The 24,635-nt window shown below is 43.1% G+C and overlaps 1 protein-coding gene across 1 annotated transcript in view; it reads right to left on the bottom strand.

The window, feature by feature from the left end:
• Positions 1 to 18,959: 18,959 nt before the first annotated feature.
• 14-3-3zeta (tyrosine 3-monooxygenase/tryptophan 5-monooxygenase activation protein zeta) overlaps positions 18,960 to 24,635 on the bottom strand; it is a 30,036-nt gene continuing 24,360 nt past the window's right edge. Inside the window, exons 5-7 of the mRNA XM_080272671.1 lie at positions 24,449 to 24,572; positions 21,698 to 21,861; positions 18,960 to 20,752 (exon numbers count right to left, since the gene is read on the bottom strand). Of these exons, the coding sequence (XP_080128797.1) occupies positions 20,594 to 20,752; positions 21,698 to 21,861; positions 24,449 to 24,572 (447 nt within the window). The 3' untranslated portion in view covers positions 18,960 to 20,593. The remainder of the gene's footprint in view (positions 20,753 to 21,697; positions 21,862 to 24,448; positions 24,573 to 24,635) is intronic.

Below are 24,635 nucleotides of genomic sequence, written 5' to 3' on the forward strand. Positions count from 1 at the left end.
GAAAGAAAAAAAAAAAATACAGCCAGCTTACTGCAATCGTGATGTGAAAGTTAATGACATCTGTGAGGGTTATCTAGGATGAGAGGGTGAGAGGAGGGTGAAGGACAAACAGGTGAAAGGTGATTAGGACACTGAGGGTGACAGGAAGTGTGAAACGGGTGAGAGATGATGAGGGAAGAGGTATATATATATATATATATATATATATATATATATATATATATATATATATATATATATATATATATATATATATAGTGTGTGTGTGTATGTGTGTGTGTGTGTGTGTGTGTGTGTGTGTGTGTGTGTGTGTGTGTGTGTGTGTGTGTGTAAGGTGATGCGTTTGTGTAGTGCCTCCCGCTTTGCTTCCCACGCCGCTCCTCTACCACTTACTAAAGCTGTCTTGTCACACGACTATACCACACTTCACACCACCACCACCACCACTACCACACCACCACATCACCACACTTCACACCATCTTACCACAGCACCACACCACACAGCTCTCCACACAACCACAGCACCAACAATCTTCACACCACCACACTTCACGTCACCATCCCACTATTGTAACAGACTGCTACACTTAACACCATAACACTAACACATCGTCACACCACACAAAACCACACCACACCATCACAATCCACTTTTTAAAAAACCTAGTAACACCACTGCATCATATAACTACTCCATCGTAGTCATATTCGTCATATTCATATATATATATATATATATATATATATATATATATATATATATATATATATATATATATATATATATATATATACACCTTCACACCACAAATTGCGATATACCACTACACTACACAACTGCCGTATATCCACAACTACACCACTACACACCACCACGCCAATCAGTACATCAGCATCTTCGTCGACAGGCAGTTTATGAAAATGTCCGGATCACTCTACAAGGAAGAAGTAAATCGTATCTCACTCACCTGGCTTGGTAAGGAGATACAAGTGAGTCTATCTAACTACTGAATCTACTTGTTGCCAGACGCCTCAGTCCCATTAGGGGTGACCAAAAACGAATCGCCTCCATGTAACCCTGTCCCCCCCCATTTCACTGCCCTGCTCCAAGTTCACACGCCCTTTCTCATATGCCCCGATATGCCCGTACCCCTCCACTCCAGCCCTTCATCTCATCTTTGGCTTCCCACTCCTTCTCCCCCCCCCTCCACCTCACTCACATACACTCTCCTCGTTAGTCTTTTGCTCTCCATCCTCTCCACATGGCCAAACCACCTCAGTGTATTTCTCCTAACACTTTCTATCACATACGCATCCACACGACAATGCTCCTTCATTTCCTCGTTTGTCAGCCTGTCTCTCCATGTAACTAAATACTTATTTCTGAATATGGAAGTTAATATTCCCAAGTATGATATTGATGCCACTTGTGTCGATATTAAAACGACATAAAGATCACATAAATAATTACTAATTGAAAATATGCAAAATACATAATTAAAAAAAAAATGATAGAAGTCTCTTTTCTATCAGTTTATATCTGTCATTGGACTTTAATATTCTTGCGTATGATACTTATGCCACTTGTGTCGAAATTAATAGGAAATAAAGATCATATATGAGAATACTAGGGTGAAAATGCAAAGTAAGTCATCAAGAAAGATGTGTTACGTTCATATGAGGGAATGAGAGGGTGAAACATGCGGAGTAAATCGCTAATAAACAGGTGTTACGGAGCCTTATAATCACCAAAGAATAAGTGCTAGATCTCGCAGCCAGGCAGCCCGCGGAGATTCGAACTTTTATATCCTTATATTAGGACAGCGAGGCTGTGAGGTGGTCAGAGAAGAAGTTCTTGCCGTAACCTGGTCTGTCTGTCCGAGCAGACCCATCGGCCAGCAGCAGTCTTCTTGTGGCAAACAGTGCTTCGCTAGCGTCGGAACATGGCCCTTCCACATGGCGAAGTGCAGGGAAAAGAGAGGAGGAATAGTCCCCAAGAGGATGAGCTGTGTATGGGAGATATGTATGAGTAGTAGCCTCAACCCAGACTTTGACTACTTGGTAAATGTGGTTAAGTTTCCCCCCTAGGGATGTTGTGCAAGGCCAGCTATCGGACATTGGCCCCACGTTACTCCCATGGTGGTGCCTCGCGGGACAATGGTCGGGACGATGGTAACCGTCCACCTACTACTCTTTTGGTGGGTTAACGGGTGCTACACCTTGCTCAAGGGTGACCCCGGACTATGCAGGGCAGGGGCGTCCATTTTCCCTGAGCCGGATGCGTGCTCCGGCCGCATACCCCGAGAGGGAAGTAGTTATGCTGATGTGGAGGCCAGGGAAGAAATAGGGAGAGAATCGCGAGGTAAAAAATGAGTGCATGTGTTTATATGACTGTAATGAGATGAGTCGTATTCTTGATGGGGTAAGACTTCGTACTTGTGGATACCCCCGCGGAAATTTGAACCCCTGTAATGTTTGGGAGAGCATATTGTTATTACCCAACAAAGACCCCTAACCCCCTTCAGCTTAGATGATAGCCAAGGGTAATCATATTGGAGGGATGATTTGACGAGCAACCAAGGAGACTCATTCCTACCTTATAACTTAATTTCATGCACCCAAGACGTAGTATTCAAATTCGTATCCCAGTTCCGTCAGATGAAAATAAACCTACTATAGCAGCAAAGAGGTTAATGAAGGCTATACTGAACTCATTAAGTTCGAAAAGTACCACGTAAGCTGAACAAAATCGTCTGAAGGCAGCAAGAATAGATTTTAAAAAGACACAATCGTACTGAAGAGGTTGAGACACTGATTATAACCACTTCACTACAAGTCTTCTCTATGTAAGTAAATAAATAAAAGATACAATATATGTCAATTCACTACAAAGCCTAAAAAATAAAAAGTCAGAGATCTACTTCACTATACACTCATAGCAAAACAAATGAATCCTAACGGTGTACATAAATTTACCCATAGAACGCTGGAAAATTGTTTGAAACTCTTAAATATTGTTAAAAATCTACCCACATAACGCTGGAGTAGTGATAGGAATTTACCCACATCATGACAGAATATTGTTGGGTAACGTAATTTCCTTCCACCTTCTCCCCCTCCCCTTTCACCCTTTCCCCTCCACCTCCTCTCCACCTTCCTCCACCAGCCTCTCTCTCTCCACCTTTCCCCGCTATCCCCTCATCCCTCCCCTTCACTTCCCTCCCCCATTCCCCTCCTCCTTCACTCCCCTTCCCTCTCCCCAGCTCCACATTCCTCCAGGTGGCTTGGTTTGGTTATTACTTTGGGCAGCATCAAGGTCGAGAGGCTGGTGGGGTGGCTGGGTAGGTGGGGAGGAGACAGAGGGACGGACAGTGGGTGGACAGAGAGAGAGAGAGAGAGAGAGAGAGAGAGGAAACAGGGGAGCAGGAAAGAGAAAAAGTTGTTATGATGGTGTTGGTGGTGGTGGTGATGTGATGTGTATGATGCTGAAAGTTTGAATGGTTGAATGATTGTGTGAAACAGTGATGTGGTGGTGGTGGTGGTGATGATGGTGATGTGGTGAAGTAGTGAGGCAGTGGTGTGTGGTGTGGCAGTGCAAGGTGGTTGGAAATGGTAGTGATGGAGGTCATGATGATGGTAGTGGGAGGTGGTAAGGTATGGCGGTGGTGTGGTAGTGTGAGATGGTATGGAATAGCGGTGGTGGTGGTGGTGTGGTAGTGTGCGGCGGTAGGATATGATGGTGGTGGTGGTGGTTGTGTGTGTAGGACATGGTGGTGGTATGGTAGTGCGAGATGGTAGGGTATGGTAGTGGTGTGGTTGTGTGAGGGAGCACTGGTGGTGGTGATGGTAGCGGGGCGGTGCTGGGTAATAAATTTTTGGTGTACTAGACTGTGGGTAGGCATGGGGGGTAGGGGAGAGAGTGGGGAGGAAAGAGGGCAGGGACCAGGGGAAAGGGGGAAAGAGAATGGAGAGAGGGAGAAACCAGTGAAGACGAGTATGGGGGACAAGAATTGAGGAGGGGTCAGAGGAGGGGGAGGAAAATGGAAGTGGGAGAGTAGATGAGACGAAAGGGAAAGCATGAAAGGAGAACTGTAAGAGGGGAAAGGGGAGAGAAAGAGGAGAGGAAAGGGGGAGAATGGGATAGAAAGTGAAGGGGATGGGGGAACAAGGAGGAGGGAGAGGTGGGAGAGAGAGGAGAGCGGTGGAAACAGGGAGGAGGAAAGATAATGCTTCTGCGCATCCTCACAGGCTCTTGCGGTTGTCAGGAGCGATTTACTTGTTGCTTACATTGCCTCTTGGTGGATTATCCTTTGGGCTGGAAGGAAGTACACCTGGTCCTTGCTACAGTACTCTTACCACAACTACTACTACTATTACTACTACCACATACATCTAGCCATAAAGGTAATTATCGTCATTATTAAAGAAGTTCCCTACAGTATTCTACCTCTGTGACAAGCACGTTTTAACCTGTTCCCTCCAAGTAAGGGCGGGAAATGTAGAGCAAGCGTCAACGTATTCTCTCTCTCTCTCTCTCTCTCCCCTGAACTATGGAAGGAACGAGCTTGTATGCATCAGAATCCCTGAGATGACGAAATTTAGACGATTTTATTAAACTTAAGAAAAATAATGAATAAAGGCTTGAGTTCTCTCCAGAGAGAGAGAGAGAGAGAGAGAGAGAGAGAGAAGACAGAGGAGCATCAGGAGAAAATGAAAAGGAAGGGAAATGAGACGGACTGAGAAGGCAGAAAGAGGATTAGCAGAAGGGGGAGGGGAAGGGAGAGAGGGAAGGCCTAAGGGAAGGAAGGGGGAGGGGAGGAGAGGGGAGAGGAGGGAGGGAAGGCCAAAAGTAATGGAGTGAGAAGAGAAAGATGAAAAAAGTGGAGAAAGAGAAGGGGTATGGAAAGGACAGGGTGGGGAAAAGGAAAGGGAAAATGTAAGAGAGGGGAATGATAATGATAATAATAATCTATCTATCTATCTATTGCCAGACGCCTCAGTCCCGTTTGGGGTGGCCACAAACAAATCGCCTCCAAGTCGCCCTGTCCCCCGCCATTTCACTCCCCTGCTCCCAACTCACACCCCCCTCTCTCATATACCTCTCCACCCCATCCCTCCATCTCATCCTCGGCCTCCCCCTCCCTCTTTCCCCCTCCACCTCACTCACATACACTCTCTTCGTCAGTCTTTCACCCTCCATCCTCTCCACATGGCCAAACCACCTCAGTATGTTCCTCATAACGCTTCCTATCACATCCACATCAACACCACAACGCTCCTTTATATTCTCATTCGTCAGCCTGTCTCTCCATGTGACTCCACAGGCTCCTCTTAAATAACTCATTTCCACTGCTCTCACTCTTGACTTGTGTCCTTCCAACAACGTCCAAGCTTCACTTCCGTACGTTAGAGTTGGTATCACAATACTGTCATGTAAGAACTTTTTCACTTCCATGCTCACTTCCCTGTTTCTTATCACTGCTTTCAAAGAACCAGCAACCTTTCTTCCCTGCTGTACCCTTTCAAGCACTTCACCCTCCAAACCTCCATCCTTACTCATCACACTACCCAAGTACTTAAACGTACTCACATTTTCCAATTCCTCACCATCCAACCTCGCTGTACATTCACTGACTTCACCTCTCTCAAAGACCATCACTTTACTCTTCCCTACATTCACCTTTAGATTCCGTTTCTTACACACTCTCCCAAACTCATCCACCAAGCCTTGCAGCTCCCCTTCGTCTTCACTCAACAACACAGTATCATCTGCAAACAACAGCACAGGGAGTTTCCAAACACTATCCTCTCTCACCAGGGCCACTCCAACATCCACTACCCTACCTTGTACCTCTTTTATTACCCCATCCATGTACAGATTGAACAACCATGGAGACATGACACATCCCTGTTTCAACCCAACTTTCAAAGAGAAAAATTCACTTAGTTCACCATCCACACGCACTGCAGCCTTTGCACCATCGTACATACTCTTCACAGCATTCAACAACTTCCCATCTACTCCATATATTCTTAACACTTTCCACAATCCTAGTCTATCCACCCTGTCATATGCTTTCTCCAAATCCATGAAAGCCGCATACAACTTCTTTCCCTTCTCTAGAAACTTTTCCACTAAAGATCTGAGAATGAATATCTGATCTACACAACCTTTTCCCTTCCTAAAGCCTCCCTGTTCTTCTCCAACTAATTCCTCTGTTCTTTCTCTAACTCTGTCAATAAGTATCCTACCATACACTTTTCCTATTATACTAAGAAGACAAATGCCCCTATGATTACCACACACTTCTTTTTCCCCTTTTCCTTTGTACAAGGGAATAATTATACCTCACTTCCAATCCTCCGGGACTCTACCTTCCTCCCAGGAATATAATAATAATAATAATAATAATAATATAATAATAATATAATAATAATAATAATAATAATGATAACAATAATTTTTATAACGATAATGAAACAATGAATGTTAAAATTATGTAAAAAGTCATGATGCAGACTGAAACATTAATAAATCTGAATGTATGATAGGGGAGAGAGAGAGAGAGAGAGAGAGAGAGAGAGAGAGAGAGAGAGAGAGAGAGAGAGAGAGGGAGGGAGGGGGAAATACACGCCATCTCCACGTGCTCCCCTCTCCCTCCCTTTTCTCCCCTCTCCCTCCCCATCATCCCCCATTCCCTCAAGCCATACCCCACACTGCTTGTTTCCTCTCTCTCTCTCAGACAGGCAAGCAAACACTAACTTTCACTCCTCCAAACAAAATCCCACACACTACCAAGCACACACACACACACACACACACACACACACTACGTCAGCATCCTGTATGAATTATGGAGGGCACCGCTCTCTCTCTCTCTCTCTCTCTCTCAAAAGTACTACGATCACAATCCCCTAACTTTGCAACAATCCCAACGCATCCACACTAATCACGCTAATCTATTTATATCTATCAACTCTTATGTGGATCTAACACGTCTATCCAGTCTCTATCTATCACTTCCTCTACACGCCATGACCCCCCCTCCCCGCCTAAGAGGACGTGAAAGGAGCGCCAATCGATATCTTACATAAACAACGCTCATACAGGTGGATGTTAATTGCTCCAACACACGTGCATCTTAACAGCCCCACCAGACCACTTCTTCCTTGCCGTCCTTGCCTTAGTCTCGTTATGTAGTCCTGTCCTTACTGATCAAGCCAGCGGAACCAGCTAAAGCGTTGTAATGGAGCCGAAATTTTGTGAGAAAAATTCTTGCCCCATCTAGCTTATAAAATTTTCCTTCCTCTGGAGCACAAGACCTTTGCTTTCTTTCCAGCTACTAACCCAGTCGTGGCATGTCATACCATTTTGAAAGTGTCGTGAAAATTGCCTTGAAGCTTTTTTTTTTTTTTTTTTTTTTTTAATGCATGGAAGAAGGAACCAAAGGCTATAAGCCTGTAAGATTGTGTCATCCAAGAAAAAAAACAGGATAACGGAAAGCCAAATTCAAGACTTGTTCATTTCGAGATGCCTGGACACACTGCGTTTGAAAGATTGGAGGTCATAGACATTAGGAAATACAGATAAAGGGAGACAGTTCCAGAGCTGACCTGGTGGAGAGGTGCAAGCAGACACTTCAGAGCAGCAATGACCATTGAAATAGCGATAGAAAAGAACAAACATAAGAAGAGAGGATAACTGCAGTAGGCCGGTTGGTCCATGCTAGGCAGCTCCCAGATTAGCTGAACTACTAGAATGAGATAAGGATAGCAAAGATGCAACAGTGCTGCGAAGACAGAGGTTGAAGAGAGCCAGTAAGAGAAGGAGAGTTAATGAGACGAAAGCCTTTTGACTCTACGTTGGTATGAGCTGCATGTGGGGAACCTTCCCACACATGAGAGTTGTCCTCTACACAGGAGCGAATAAATCCCCTGTATAGTGTCAACAACTGTGCAGGGGTAAAGAAGGCACGGAGTCGGCTTAGCACCACATTTTCCCCCCAGCGAACCAAATATAACCGAAAAACGCCAAAAACATTTCCTTCAGACAGGAATACAGCGCCAAACCCTTCCCTATGTTTTTTTTCTTAGCTGTTAGGCCAGTCATGTCATGTACGTTTTTCAAAATTGCCATGAAAATTGCCTTCCTGTGGTACCAGTCATAAAGAAAGCCAAATGTATCCGAAAAAAAAAAAAAAAAAAAAAAAAAAAAACTTACTCGCTCGGACACGTGCCACACCTGTGTAATGAAAGCCAACTGGTCATGAGATATTTATTATGAGCCAAGGGACCTACTGTAGCTATTCCCTTCATGTTGGTATAGCACACAGGGGGAATACTGCTAGAAGGGCGGCCTAGAAGGGTAACTACCTCATAGAGCCGGTGTGGTGAAAGTGTGTTTATCTTGGTGCGTGATTAGGCGCGAGGTGGTGAGAGGAGGTAGGGAGGTAGGGGTGAGGAAGGCTTAGGGAGGTTTTAGGTTAGGCAGGGGTATGACAGGGCGTTTGGGCAGGGGTGAGGTGAGGCAAATGTGGTGAAATAGGAGTGGTGTAAGGGTGAAGCTGGAGTGGGATAGTGTGGTGTGGTGAGGCAGGGGCGAGATCGTGTGGTGAGCAGGGGTGAGGCAAAGGTGCGATAGCGTGGTGAGGCTTGAAAGGGCAGGGGTGGTTTGGCCAGACCTGCTAGACCACGTGGCTCCTCTTACACGTGTGACCGCTCTCTCTCTCTCTCTCTCTCTCTCACACACACACACACACACACACACACACACACACACACACACACACACACACATACACTCCGTTGTGTAGTATCAAGAAAATGGAGCTGTAATACTCAGAATAAATCGCTAAGAAGGTGCTACAGTCTCTTATGTTGCCTAAAATACGTCTAAACACAACCACTTTTGACAAACAGTATCATAGGCAAATGGCTCTGGGACTCAAACTGATGGCGAAGATAAACTGTTTGTTGTCGTTTGGTATAGGGGAGAAGGGGTAGTTCTATACACACAGACACACACACACACACAGACACACACACACACACGCACAGTCCACTTGGAGAGGTGTCTAGGAGATAGGCATATAAGTACTATAATCTTGGCCCGGACTTAAGACTACTTGGTAATTGTGATTGAGTTCCCCGACTGGGAGTGTTGTGGAAGGCCACCTACCGGGCCTCGACCCCACGTCACTTCAATGGTAGCACTTTCCCGGACGATATCCATCCTCCTACTACCTTTTTGGTGGGCTAGAGGGAGCTACACCTCGCCCAAGGGTGACCCGGGACTATGCAGGACAGGGGCGTCCATCTTCCGAGCCAGATACATGTTCCGCCCGCATAGCCCATCATCAGTAAAGGGAGTTAATGAGGGTTACGTCCAACACCTCCACTTCGAAAAGACACCCTTTAAGTTGAATATAATCGTCCACAAACAGAACCAATATAATACCAAAGCCGTCCCCGAAGTGAAGAGGGTATAAGTCGGAAGAAGAAAGCATTTTTTTTTTTACAGCAATTTTTGATGCACACAATGAAATAAGGCATATAAGTCAAGGTCGTTAAGTCAAACAGATCATTTTTGTACTACCAAGAGTGTACTGTACATGTACAGTCTCAGCATTATCCTATATGTAAATGACAACGTTAAGGAGGAAACACATCTGCATAATGATAATGGCAGAATATGCTTTTAGTGTACGCTACTATGTTTCCCTTTTAAACACACACAAATCACTAAACTAAACTCCCTAGCAAATATAATCTTGACGAACAAAGGTTATCCTATTCTAATCCCTAAGCAAACTAATAACTATATCTAACTAAACATTCACAACAAAAACATCCACAAACTGCTGTCGTATTCTAAATCCTAAACACAACAATAGCTACGCCTTACCAAACGATCAGAACTAAACATACAGAAAAGCCTAACCCGATCAAGCCTAAGTCACTGTAAATCATGTGTAATAAATGTATGTAAATCCTGTAAAACACATCTACCGTGGCAGAGTTATACACGGGGGGGAAGGGGGAAATAGCCGTGAGAATATGAGACTTTCGTACCCAGTGACTCCAAGTTACCGAATATACTCCTTTTAAATTAACTTGGCCTACGATTGTCACCTCTCCTTCCAGTGCTGAGATGTAAGTTTAGATGGAACACCAGAAAATGGCACTAGCCACGATGAAGTGCTAGGGATAGGAGGTAGAACTGTTGTCTCTTTCCACCACTGAGACACGTGAAATAAGTTGCATAAGGACGGAAATCCGGGCCAAGGTGAAAAGGGTAGTTATTTTATTTTATTATTTATTTTATTTCTGCTGCAGCCAGACGACTGAATCTGGCAGTGTCTGGAGGTAAGGGGACTGGGTAATGTTAAGGGTTTGGAAAGGGATGGGATTTAGGGGAAAGAGTGAAGTTGGTGAAACTGAATACAGTGGGACTGGAGAGGGATGGAGGTTCAAGGGAGAGACGGAGTGGGATTGGAGAGGGATGGAGGTTCAAGGGAGAGATGGAATGGGATTGGAAAGGGACTGGGAGTCAGGGAAGAAAGTGAAATTGGTGGAGATGGAGAGTGGATGGGAATCGGGTGGCGTTTGAGTGACTGATATGACTTTTTATATAGGAAAAAAAATAAATAAATAAGATGAAAAGGTGAGCTGGGGGGGGAGGGGGAGGTTCCGGAAATAACTGAAATAGTGGAATACGAAACTGAGTAGGAAAGTGAGAGTAAAGAGGGAACGATGATAAGGAAGAAAAACGGTAAAATTGAGGGTGGTGAAAAACGAGTGAGAGGGGGTTAGTGGAGAGGATGGTGGCGGTAACAGGGGTCATGTTTACCATAGATTTTAAGTTATATACAGTATAAATATTTCTTCACCGCAGCTCATTATTATCAGAAAATATCTTATTTTCATATTATCCTCCTAATATTCACTATGGATATGAAATGTATAGTAGTTACAAAAGTGAGGAAAAAAATTTAGTCTAATAAACAATTCTAACTGACGAAAATGAGTAAATAAATATCCTTGAGACCCCTTCACCACTCTTTCTTCACCCTTCACCTCCCTTACACATCTCCCTTTACCCCTTACCCCACTCCTCGCCTACCCCTCACCTCCCCTACCCCTCACGTTCTCTCCATCACCTCCCCTTCACCTGGATACATAGGCAGGGTGAGTTTAGTGGGGGAGGGGGTGATGGTTCGAGTGTACGGGATGTAGGGCTGTTATAAAGCTGATGTTACGGATGATGTCTTACCGTGGATTGCAGTTATAGAGAACATGCACTCATTGCACTGATAGTTTAATGGCGTTGTTTCTCTCCTTTATCAGTATATCAGGGAGCCCACCAGAGGTAATAATATACTAGATTTGGTTTTTAGCTAATAAAGAAAATATCATTAGCGATATAGAGGTTGGTGGACGACTTGGTAATAGCGATCATGAAGAAATTAAGTTCAAATTTATTTGGGATGTCTGTTCCACTGAAAATACCTCCACCGTTCCTAATTTTCGTCTAGGAGATTTCGATGGCTTAAGAGCTTATTTTCGAACGGTATTCCACAGGGAGATTAGCTATTTGAGGGAATGTCAGGTTAGTGGGGATCCCCAGGTCATAGGTCAGGCGCAGGAAGCACGTGGGGATGTCCGTCAGGTGTCTGTGAGGAGGGAGGTGGTAGATAGGAATGTAGTCCAGGTGACGGAAATTAACTCAGCTCCAGTACCAAACAGACGTTCGACCAGTGAGAAGTATAACGAGTTAATAAATATAATATACGGAGGCCAAGATAGATATATTCCTTCAAAACCGTTTAGAACTAACAATTCAGAACCAAGATGGTTAAACAACAGATTAAAATCTCTCATAGGCCAAAGGAAAGGAATATATAGAAAAATAAAACGTGGAGAGGAACACTTACGTAACCGGTACACAATTTTAAATAGAGAAGTAAAGAGGGAGATAAGAAAAGCAAAGAGAAGGTATGAAATTAAGGTTGCAAGTGAATCAAAAGTAAACCCCAAGGGTTTTTATCAAATGTACCGAACGAAAAATAAAGATAGGATAGGACCACTCAGAACAGAATCAGGTGACATTACCAGTGAAGATAAAGAAATGTGCTCCATCCTAAATAATTATTTCATATCAGTATTCACCAAGGAAAATCTAAGCCTGGTCCCTCAAGCAGCAAATATTTACCATGAGAATACGGAAAATATTCTTAGTAAAATAACCATTAGTAAGGAGGACGTATTGAAAGAAATTAACAAGTTAAAACCTCAAAAATCGCCAGGTCCGGACGATATATATGCAAAAATTATAAAAGAAACCAAAGAAGAATTATGTCAGCCACTTTTAACGCTATTTAATGACTCTTTAAGTTCAGGAGAAGTTCCAGAGGCGTGGAAAACCGCAAACGTAGTGCCCATCTTTAAAAAGGGTGATAAATCAGCTGCGTCGAATTATCGTCCGATAAGTCTAACGTCAATAGTAGGAAAAATGTTAGAGTCAATTTTGGCAAATAGGATTAGAGAACACTTAGAAAGATTTAATCTTATAAACGAAAGTCAGCACGGATTCAGGCAAGGACGATCCTGCCTCACAAATTTGTTGTCATTCTACTCGGAGGTCTATGAGGCAGTAGATAGTGATAAAGCTTACGATGTTATTTATCTGGACTTTAGTAAAGCTTTTGATAGAGTCCCACACGAAAGGTTAATTAGAAAGGTTCGAGCACACGGTATAGACGGCGATATCTTAAAATGGATAGAATCCTGGCTGAAAGGACGAAAGCAGAGAGTATTAATAAATGGAACTAAGTCGGACTGGGGATTAGTAACTAGCGGTGTACCACAGGGTTCAGTACTCGGTCCCTTATTATTTATCATATATATAAATGATCTAGACTTAGGAGTCAATAGCAGAATCAGCAAATTTGCCGACGATACAAAAATAGGGCGTATCATTAACTCGACTGACGATTGCCATTACTTACAAAAAGACCTCGATACATTGTCCAAATGGTCTAAAACTTGGCAAATGGAATTTAACGTTGAAAAATGTAAAGTACTTAACGTAGGCAAGACCATTGGAGATACTAAATACAGCTTAGATAACAAAGAAATTAGCAAATCGGAATGCGAGAGAGATCTAGGAGTTATGATTAGTAACGACCTTAAACCTAGGCAACAGTGCATTAATGCGAGAAATAAAGCAAATAGGGTCCTAGGATTTATGTCGAGAAGCGTGAGCAATAGATCATCTAAAGTAATACTGAAACTTTATCTAGCATTAGTAAGGCCACATTTAGACTACGCAGTACAATTTTGGTGTCCTTACTATAGAATGGATATTAATTCGTTAGAAAATGTACAGAGAAGAATGACTAAAATGATACATGACGTCCGGAACCTGTCATATGAAGACAGACTGAAAAGACTAAGTCTGCATTCGCTAGAGAGGCGTAGAGTAAGGGGAGACTTAATTGAGGTGTTTAAGTGGATGAATGGTATAAATAAGGAGATATTAGCAAGGTACTTAAAGTGAGCATACAGGATAGAACTAGAAATAATGGTTTCAAACTAGAAAAATTCCGTTTCAGAAAGGAAATCGGTAGAAATTGGTTCGGTAATAGAGTAGTAGACGAATGGAATAAGCTACCTAGTAAAGTAGTTGCTGCCTCTTCCATTGAGAGTTTCAAGCATAGGCTAGATAAGCATATGACAAATAAGGGGTGGATATAGAATAAGGAAAATATCATAACCAATACTAATTCAAAAATAAATTTTCTTTTCAGGTTACACTATGATAGTCTCTATTCTCCTTTCACACTTTCCTGTAAAATGTCCACGCCAGTTTTTCTATACGGCGTGGTGTTCTTTCTGACTTTTTCCTGCCGGCTTCCGCTGGAGGGTTTGGAGGGCGGGGGAGAGCCTTCTTCTTTGCTATCCTTATCTCATTCTAGTAGTTCAGTTACTCTTCTAGGAGCTGCCTAGCATGGGCCAACCGGCCTACTGCAGTTATCCTCTCTTCTTATGTTCTTATGTTCTCTCTCTCTCTCTCTCACACACACACACACACACACACACACACACACGTGAAAATGATTACACGCTTCACCTCCTCCCACAGAGGCAAATACCACAGTCGTAAATTTAAACCAGGTCACATTATCTATTTATATACACTGTCGCCCTGGCTGAGAGGTTAGTGTTGTGGCTGGGTGACACTGTGAGGAGGTGCTGCACGCTGGGTTGTGTTGATGGTGATGACAATTATAATAACAAAATGATAATAATGATGATAATGGTGGTGGTAGTGGTTGTGATGATGATGATCGTTGGAACTGGGTTGGCTGATCACGTCCAGGGGGTATTGTCCTATGTTGATATGAGGGGGTGGCAATCACGCGCTCTCCCCCGCCCCCTCCCCCCCTCTCTCTCTCTATCTCAAAACAAATGCATAAACATAAACACAAATACGAATAAAATCACACATACACACACACACACACACACTTTCACCCTATGTCAGGAGTGTCTGATAGGGCAATAAAAGAGCAGCTAATAGATAGAGAGGAAGACAGATGGGTCAAATAGACTCCACGTCCCCAGTCCTACTACTGCTGGGTGAACACAAACAAGGGAAGAAACCAACCCCGTCCACCAGTCTGACCGGCAAAACGAACAGACGAATGGCTTTGGGAAACACACCAGTCGAACGAAAAATAAGAAAAACACACTCGTCGTCAGTTAGCCAGCCAGCCAGTGAACTTCCTGTCGGGATCCAGCCCTCATAACGAGAAAAAAAAAAAAAAAAAAAAGTCGACCACACAACGGGCGGGGTGGCTCTTCCCTTCCTCTGTTCTTCCCATCTCTCCTTCTTTCCACTTCTCTTCCATCTCCCCCTCTCTCCTTCCTTTTCTCCATATTAAGCCTCCGTTCTTTCCCCTTCTTCCCCTCACTCTCTTTCCTTCTTTTTCTCCATACTTTCCTTCCCATCATCTTAAATTTCCTTCCTCCCGTCTTGCCTTCTTTCTTCCTCCCTTCATCCCACATTCTTCCTTTTCTCCATCTTCCCTCCAAGTTCTTCCTTCCCACAAGTTGAATACGGCACGGTACTGAGGCGTTGCATAAAATTGGACGACCCTTTACGTATGAAGTGGGAATGTGTTTCATACTCAGAGAAAAATTATTTGTTTTATTCCTGCTACCGCCAGACGATTTTATCCAGCTTAAATGTTGCCTCGCATGGTCTTGGAGGTGTAGAAACTGCCTCCAGTAACCCTGCAGAGGCGTGAGAAATCTTAACTATCCCATTCTTGAATAACCGGGCGGTTTTATTCAGCTCTGGAGTGGCTTCTTGTATTTCGAAGGTTACAAAACAAGCCCCCCAGTAAATTTTGAGACGTGGAAAAATCGAAACTGTTATTCTTTTATTCGACTACGAAATACCCTCGTATCCACTTAAAACAGCCTTCACTAACCCTTCAAGAATTGTTGTTATAAACTGTTAGGATTATGCAACGAACTGATTTTAAGAATTTTTACAGGGCTGTACAGTATCTGAAGTTTCGGTCTGGTAACACTGCCTTGTAAGACCAGCGATGGTTACACCATGTTTATTAGGTTATGTCAATAGAAGACTTGCAATGTCCACTGCACCCCCTCCCCCCCGCGTGATAGTGCCCTTTGCCTCCCTTACTTCCTCTTCATCTACCTTCTTCTCCCCGTTTAATCCTAGCTTTCCTTAACATTTGTCTTCTCATTAGGCTTGGGTTTATGATTATCGACTGCACACTCCCTGAATGGCAGTGCCCTTTGCCTTCCTTTACTTCTCCTGCATCCACCCCTCTCTTTAACTTCTTGAATTCTACTCTCCTGTAACAGTCAAGTTTCCCTCTAGCCTGTTTCCGTTTATTTCATTCCCCCCCTCCCCCTTATCCTCTGCTTCTCAATTTAATTTCCCCCCTCTCACTTTCTTACACTCTGCTATCTTTTCTTTCCTGTAACCCATGTTTTAATCATTTTGTGGATAATTGCGGGATCCTGTTCACCACCAACACAGGTAGTGTTATTGTGACATCGCCTTAAAATATCCGGCTCTATTTCAAGTGGGCGGTGGCTGCATTCCTAGTGAGCAACGCCGCGAGTCAAACTGGGGTAAAAAAAAAAAAAAAAAAAAAATATCCTAGTCATTATGAACTTAGCTGCCACTGACTTCCCACTAGAATTATACCATCTAATAATTTAAACCCATTTAAAACGAATGCATATATATTTACCTCCAGACGTATTTTGGAGCCAGTTTTGTAGTGATGGGTTAGTAATCCTTTATTAACCCACTTCATAACCTGATTTCTCTAACAAGTTATGAGAGATATTAAAACTTGCATATTGTCTCCATAACAAAAACTCACTCCCCATTAAGCCGAGTTTCTAAATTTGGCCCATTTACCGTATAGTTTGGGGACAGCAACTGGAAGAATTGTGATGGCAATCTCCCTTGTGCCATCGGGGAACATATAAACAATAGAGAGCATAACTACAGTAGGCCGGTTGTCCCATGCTAGGCAGCTCTTAAAGGAGTAATTGAACTACTAGAATGAGATATGGACAGCAAAGACGGCGGCTCTCCCATGCCCTCCAGCCGAGGCCGACAAGAAAGTCAGAAAGAACACTACACAGTATAGAAAAACTGACGTGGACATTTTATAGGAATGTGTGAAAGGAGAAAAAGGGACTATCATAGTGTTACCTGAAAGGGAAAAGGAATGAATTAATACTGGTTGAGAGAGAGAGAGAGAGAGAGAGAGAGAGAGAGAGAGAGAGAGAGAGAGATGGTGGGCGGTAGTGAAGTAAGTGAAGCATGGTAGGCCAGCTGTGTAGGCTACATGGTATCTGCTCCCGCCCGCGCTGTGCTGTAGCCGCTGAGTCACCACCACCCTGTCATGCACCGCTGCCTCACGCACACCACCACTCCTACATCCCACACCATCTTAATACCACACCACCACTTCATGCTACCTATACTTTTGTGAGAAACTGATAATTACTGAACATGAGAACATAAGAAGAGAGGATTACTACAGTAGGCCAGTTGGAGCATACTAGGCAGTCCCTACAAGAGCAACTAAACTGCTATAATAAGACAAGGATAGTAAAGTTTGTCCTTAAAGCCCTGACATCGTACCTTTCGCACTTAATGACGAACTGACTGTGTGTGTGTGTGACCATACCTACGTTCGGCTGACCACCTTCAGTCCGGAAGTGGTGACTCGTTTACGGCAGGACGAGCCTGTAGGTTTTGTCATCAGGCCCGCCACCACCTTTTCGGAGACTTCTAGCACGTTTGCATAGTACAGCTTAGTTTTGTATGCTGTATTTTGTATGGCAATACTAATTACATGTATGACACAGGAACGTGCTAGAACCTCCTTACGGATAAAGAGGCACAAGCATTTATAAGCCAACAGTCCAATGCCGAGTCATTCTAAGTTCACTGACCTTCAACAACTTTCAAACGCTTGGATAGTGAAGTTCCATTTAAATAACACGAACGAGGGACGGCCGGGGGTAGAGCTGTGAAAGGCAAGGCAGACCTGGAACGTCACAGTGTGACCTCAGGGATGTGGGACTTTGAGGCTGCCAGGGATCGACGGACGTGCAGAGCCGCCCTTCAGGTGACCACGGCCAACGCGTGCAAGCATGTTGGAGCCTTTATTAAACTATAAGATACGACCCGAATGAGCAAGCCCAATGTGGAAGAGGGGGGGGGGGTCACGTGGTACTACACCACGACTGTTCTCATGCTTCCATGTTAACTGACGAGCTTTGTGTGCCGTTAAAAGATTGATAGTTTATAAATTATCTGCACTCGTATACTTCGCTTTCATGAGTAAATATTACTGAAAAATACTTCACAACTTAGTGTTCTGGATACATAAATTTCTTGTAAACTGATGAAAATCCTTAGTAAATATGCTTCTTGGACGTGGGCGCTGTTGTCCCTGCGTGTGGTGCAATCAAAATGTTAGTGTTTTCAAGACCGTTCCTTAACTCCTCTTTTTGAGAGAGAAAGAGAATTTTAATAACGTTCTTCAATGTTTTACTTAGTGAAAACCAACACTCCAAGTAGCAGTCTCTCTCTATTGTTACCTTCAATACCTCCGTCTTGACAGATCTTCAATTTTCTTTAGTCAAGTTCGTCCTCTCTTCTCCCCCCCCTCCCCAGAAAAAATGCCCCGGTATATTAGGCCTTAGTCAATCTCCACGGTCACAGATTCCCGAACACGCTTTCCTTACTTTTCTAGCCCCAGATCTGTACCTTGTTGCCCAACAGCTTCCATTTGCAGACAGTAACTCATTCTGCTTATCAGTCGATTAAATTACTTTGGGAATGTTTTTGGGTCCAAAGCCCAAAATACAAGCTCAGTCTATCATACGTGAATCTATAACTTCCCCCATTCTATAAACCTTCATCCCAGAACAACCTTACTACTAGTGCACAAGTTGCCTTGATATATTACTCATTAACAAAGCATTTCCCTCTTCCACATTCTCATGCATAACACTAGCCTTAGGGCACAGGACATCATGGCTGTCCTAATCTCTCCTCAGCTGCCGTGCATGCCCCTCAGTACTCCCATGAAGCAAGTTTGACCACCTGTATGGATACAGAATTAATATATGTAGATTTGCTACAACAGGTATCTACTGTGCTACTAAAGCAAGGATAAAGCGCTCTCGTAATCAGCTGACCAACCACTTGTTACCCATCATTACTACTTTGCTGGAGGAAGTAAAAAGTGCACAAGCCTACTATTGACCTGAATGTTTATTTCATCTATATATACTTCAGCGAAAAAAATCTAACATTTCTGTATTTAAATGTGAATACAATAACCAGGTCCCATAACATCATCTGAAGGACAAAAAAATACAACCAAATATATGAAACGTTTATTACGTTGATTTAGGAAAGCAATTTTGACAAAGGGGCGAGAATTTTCTGAAGTGAAATTTTGAGCTAAACTACCACCAAAACATGTTACGTCTTCTTAATACATTTCATATTTGGCAGTCAATTTCAAGCGATGACGACGTTAAAGTAAAGATGACATTCCCTGCTGCCAATACTGTTACAAGTGAATCCGATTATTACCATTAACGCTGATGAAATAATGAAAAATGTAACCACTTTCTGACTGCTTACCATTTGCTAGGCCAGCCAGAAGCATGCCCAGCTTAGACCACCATAATGGTGCTCTTATTATAAATCAAGAAAATATAAGTACAAACCCAGAGAAAACAAAGCTCCTCAGATGACTTTTTTCAAATAAAGCAGGTGAGAACTCTCGGCGTCAGGAGAGGTGGGGTGATAAATTTTCGCCATCTGCTGTGGAGGTGTTCACCACATCTTCCGACAAGTCTTGATGGTTCACTCGTACATTAGTTCCTGATGTGAATCCCGCCCAATTATTCGCCCGATTGGTGATATGATGGTACACAAATTGCTTCCCATTCCCGCTTGATTTCTCGCCTGGACGCCGATCATTCTCAAGAGCGACGTTGAGAATTTATTTATTTTTTTCAAAGTAATCAAATACTTCCATCATTACTCCATACTTACATCCAACAAAGTCATTATCTACCGCAATTATTGATCTTGTAGACACCAACTGGCCACAACATAACAGAAATCAGCTTAATTTTGAAGGGGTCACATCTAATAAACCAATAAGTAATACAGTATTAATCTTAAATGTACAGCGAATCTATGGGTTGTAACACTGCAGGTCCCGGGTTTAATGAATCTACTGAATATTGTAATTTGCTTTATTACGAAGGCCAATCGAAACCATCAATTGTGGTACACTGAAATTTTCTGGCTACAACCACACGATTCACTGGTTAATACAGTAACAATCTCTTCATACTTGTTGGTTTCGTCCTCTGACTGTCGGTACGCAACGTTACATACAAAGAGGTGTGGGATCGAGGGAACCCAACCCCATGGGAAGTACAAAATGCTAATTGGTTCATTTAGCAATAATTAATGCAGTCTGGCTGGCCGCGCACACCTAGTGGCGACCAGCCGACCCAAGCGTTGTTTCACACTATCAAAACTGTCTCTCTACGCTGGTCCAGAGAGCTCAATCAAGTCCCACTGTTTGGTCACTTAAGTCTCTTATGGATGGTGACAGAGCTGCAACACTCGCCGGGTAGCCTGTGCAAGATTGTTAACCTAAACAGCCGGGACTGCTCCTCAATGGTGAGTCACAAATGCACTGGGAAAGAAAAGAAAAAATTACAACTTTCAATTCTTTGTAAAGTTCGAGTAGTGAGGCAGGAGAAAGGCCTGGCCGAGGTACGACCGATGTGGTGGTGTTGCGGCCGTGAGTATCGAGGTGAGCGTAGTAGCGTCACTGAGGAGCGCCCAGCCGCAGCCTTGACTACTGGTAGCCACGCTGGCGGTGAAGACAGTGACGTGTGAGGAATGGTCGACCCTTGGGCATCAATGACGCAGACTGGAGTGTAGTAGAGGGTCGAGTGGAGCATGCTATTAGGGGTTGCGTTCATCAGTTTTGGTCGCCCCCTTCATTAGTGTCTTCCCCTTCTCCCTGCGTATCACTCGTCCAAAGTGTCAAGTTATCTCGTAACAGCTGCATGATGAGCGTGGAATCTTTGTAAGAGTCTTCATTCAATGTGTCCAGCTCCGCAATCGCATCATCGAATGCCTGTCAAAAGATGAGTAATTTCCTTATCACTACATTATCAACATGCAAGTGATTTTGTGATTTAACAGGAGACTTTCCATAAACCACAGAAAATATGACCAAGGATTAAATGATTCGACTGATTTTCCATTCCCTATAATCATGAATTCACTATTTAACTAACACCTTTTAGTAATTTCATGCACGAGCAATTATTGCTTAGTTGACTAAAGGCACATCTTTAAGCTTGACTAGCTAACTAAACTAAAGTTATGGAGTCTGTAACAAAGCAAGACCACAGTGGCACTGAAAGTCCGAGATGCTGGAGAGCAACAAATACACACTCCCAGGAGTCATAGCAGGTTTTAAAATCTCGTGTGCACGTCGCTAGGAAGGAACTACCAATGAGAAACACCCCCACACAATTTTCGAAAGGTTTACCATGTAAATGAATGGTACAATTATCAGTGACACACACCAGTCATCCTACAATTGTTAGTCAGAAACACAGGAACACAAAATGTTAAGTGGAATATCTATATCTATCGGGGTGGAGGACGGTTCTGATGCCACGCGGGGCCATGCGAGAGGATGGATAAATGGATGGCTGGATGGAAGGTGTTAGGTGGCGTGGTCACGTGAGTCACACGACGTGCCGACCGGGGTTCACGCCGCGTTACCTGCTTGGCTAAGTGACACGCTCGGTCGGGAGAATTCAGTATCTCGTAGTAGAATACGGAGAAGTTGAGGGCCAGACCTAGCCTGATGGGATGGGTAGGCTGCATCTTTGACTTGGCGATGTCGAAGGCCTCCTGATATGACTTCTGGGAGTCGTCAACCACAACTTTAACAACAAAATGAGTCAGTTCACTGACAGTAGTAGTGTCTCCTACATGCTAAGTCTGACACTAATAATGTTGCTCTCCATCACCGGATGTTCCTGAAAAAAGTTAATGAAAATAATACCTGTTTAGCTAGCTGACACGCCTTATCAGGCGAATTGAGGATCTCGTAGAAGAATACGGAGAAGTTGAGTGCCAAACCCAGCCTGATGGGGTGGGTGGGCTGCATCTCCGCCTTGGCGATATCGAATGCCTCCTGGTACGACTTCTGGGAGTCATCCACCACACCTAAACAAAGAAGTAATTTGATCCTAATAAGAAACTATTCATATTAAAAGAAGCCAGGCCAGAAAATTGACCACAATTCCTAGACAAGCAATGTTTACTAACCCCTTTAGTCCTGACATATATGTACTGTGTATACACAACTATATACACACGCATACAAATATATACACATATGCATACATACATACAATAAGGTAAATGCTCTTGTTAACCTAATTCAGCTATTAGAGAGTATTCATTAATCCACGACCCCCCTTTCTCTTACAATGATTTTCAGGCAGTAACTAAATTCAGCAAGTCAGCTGATGTTATACTAGGAAAAATATTATTAATAGAGAAGTACAGACCTGAAATTAATGAAGCTAATAATACTTAATAGATTCTTTGTTCGAACCTATAGGTTGTTTTGGTTTGCTTCAGTTTGGGGGGGTCTGAATTTACCGTTCGAACAGGCAGTTGTTGTTTCAGTTGGGGGTTTGAGTAGGTTACTTTGGGTCTTCCCTGAGTGGTTCTTGGCATTTCTTTTTGAGCTTTTATACGGGGGAAGAGGGTTGTTTTTACTTTTTTTTTAAATCAATAAAGTCCTGGTTTCTTCTTTTTATCATGTCTGCTGACTACTTAGAACAGTTGTAGTATGATGGTGGTCTGAGGTGGGCCGAGAACACGAATTATGTTAACAAGAGCATTTACTACATCCCCTTGCACCACTTACCGACTTTACCCAAGTCGGTGTGTTTTTCTATACCGAGCGGTGTTCTGACTTTTTCCTGCCGGCTTCAGCAGGAGGGTTTGGAGGGCTAGGGAGAGCCTTCTTTACTATCCTAATCTCATTCTAGTAGTTCAGTTACTCTTCTCGGAGCTGCCTAGCATGGGCCAACCGACCTCCTGCAGTTATCCTCTCGTATGTTCGTCAAATGTCAAGCGCTGTCACAGCTATGCAGCTAAGTTACTACAAAATGGTAATCTTATGTTGCACTTTTCTAGTAAATACTACCATGATACGCCTCGTTGGCTGCGTAATAATCAATCATTACAACTTAAACAATAGCTGAGTTGATTTAAAGTTGCGTAAGAATATCGATCTATTGCATAAAGGAATTAGAAGGCTAAGTTAGCCTTCCAGAAATTGAACGAGTGAAAGCTTTCAGTAAATTCTGATGCTTACTCCGCCATCAATCAGTGATAACCAGCTAGCGGTATCTCGAGCCTCCGTGGTATTGCCAACACGGCCGCGTCAATGCCATATGCCACTAGACAAGGAATGTCAAAATTCTAGTTTGCTTTTACAATCTATTACTGTCATACATACAAAAGCGTCGTTTAACTTTTTATTTTCATTTTTTATAACTAGTGCTGGTTGTTTTAAGATCATAAATACAGGTGGGTGAGGCAGACGAAAATGCAAGACAGCTGGCAGATGCAAACGCCGAGTCGTATCCATAAACGTACTCTATAGCTGGTATGTATATAACATTCGTACTTACATCATTCCTTCAGGTACGAAGCACTCCAAAAACAAAACTTAGAATAAAATGCACCCTATAAATTTATTCCTGATAAAAGCAATCGACAGCAGAAAACTGCTAAGATACTTTATGACTACGACTCCGGGCTGAGTCAGCCACCATGCCTGGTTACCGCCCGCATTCTTCACCAGTTAAGTTGCCTCCTTATCACATACACCCAGACTTTCAAACACTATCGAATAATGTTTCATACATATAACCTGTCCTGCACTGCTTCAGATTTTTTTTTTTTTTTTTTTTTTTTTTTTTTTTTTTAAGAACTAAAACTATAAGCTTTGCCTGTACAAAACCTGACATTACCGAAATAGATCATCGTTCATATACCAACACAAGTTTTCATACCACAAAAAGGGGTCAGCAACTTGCAACTTACTGTACAGTTGTCACTAGTAAACAACTTTATACTAAGTCTGGCCCGCTTTCAGTCTAATCTATTGGGGGAAGACCTATATCAAGTTAAAGCTATTTTTTTTTTTTCCCCCTCCTGGCAACACCGAGCTATCATAAGCTGTTCACACTAACTTCAAACTCTAAATGAATAACAGTGGAGGGAATCCGTAAGCTATAGACACTCACCGGCATTTGGAAGATTGCTATGAGTGGCAGCGGGTTCGCTAAGGAAAATCGTAACATCTACGGTATTGTCAATGACTCATTCTGCCATTCACGCCTTAATCTACACTGTTTGAAACTACGTCGCCATTACACAAATACAAATGATAAAGAATATAAACTGCTCGACAAACGAAGAAACCATACGCCTCTAAAATATGAGGCTTTGAGATTTTTGTAACTTCTTTAGCGATATATGCTGCAATTTTCACAATTTACACATTACTTGTACTCACAATGCAACTCAACTTTCGACGTAAGAGGTTGCAAAATCTCCAGAGCCACTTAGAATAAATATCCTGTCCTGCTCTACACTAACAATTGGGAAATCCAGCTTACCAGAATATTATGGCATAATTCGCTAAGGTAATAGTGCAAGTCTCGTAAGCCAACCAGAATACGGTCCTCTATCCCACTGTCATCATATAGGGAAAAAGAACCTTACTCACCCGCTCGTACATCGCCGGTGGCAACCTCGGCCAGGTACCTGTAGTAATCTCCCTTCATCTTCAGGTAAAATACCTTAGATTCGGGGTTGGAGGCCTTGGGGATAAGGAACTTGTCGAGGAGACCCTACAAGGTGGAAAAATCATGCCGTTAAGCAAGGCTAAACATCTGAAACTGCCAAGCATTCTC

Source organism: Coenobita brevimanus, chromosome 6, assembly GCF_032717465.1.
Source record: "Coenobita brevimanus isolate Jiangsu-jjx chromosome 6, ASM3271746v2, whole genome shotgun sequence".
Lineage (NCBI taxonomy): Eukaryota > Metazoa > Arthropoda > Malacostraca > Decapoda > Coenobitidae > Coenobita > Coenobita brevimanus.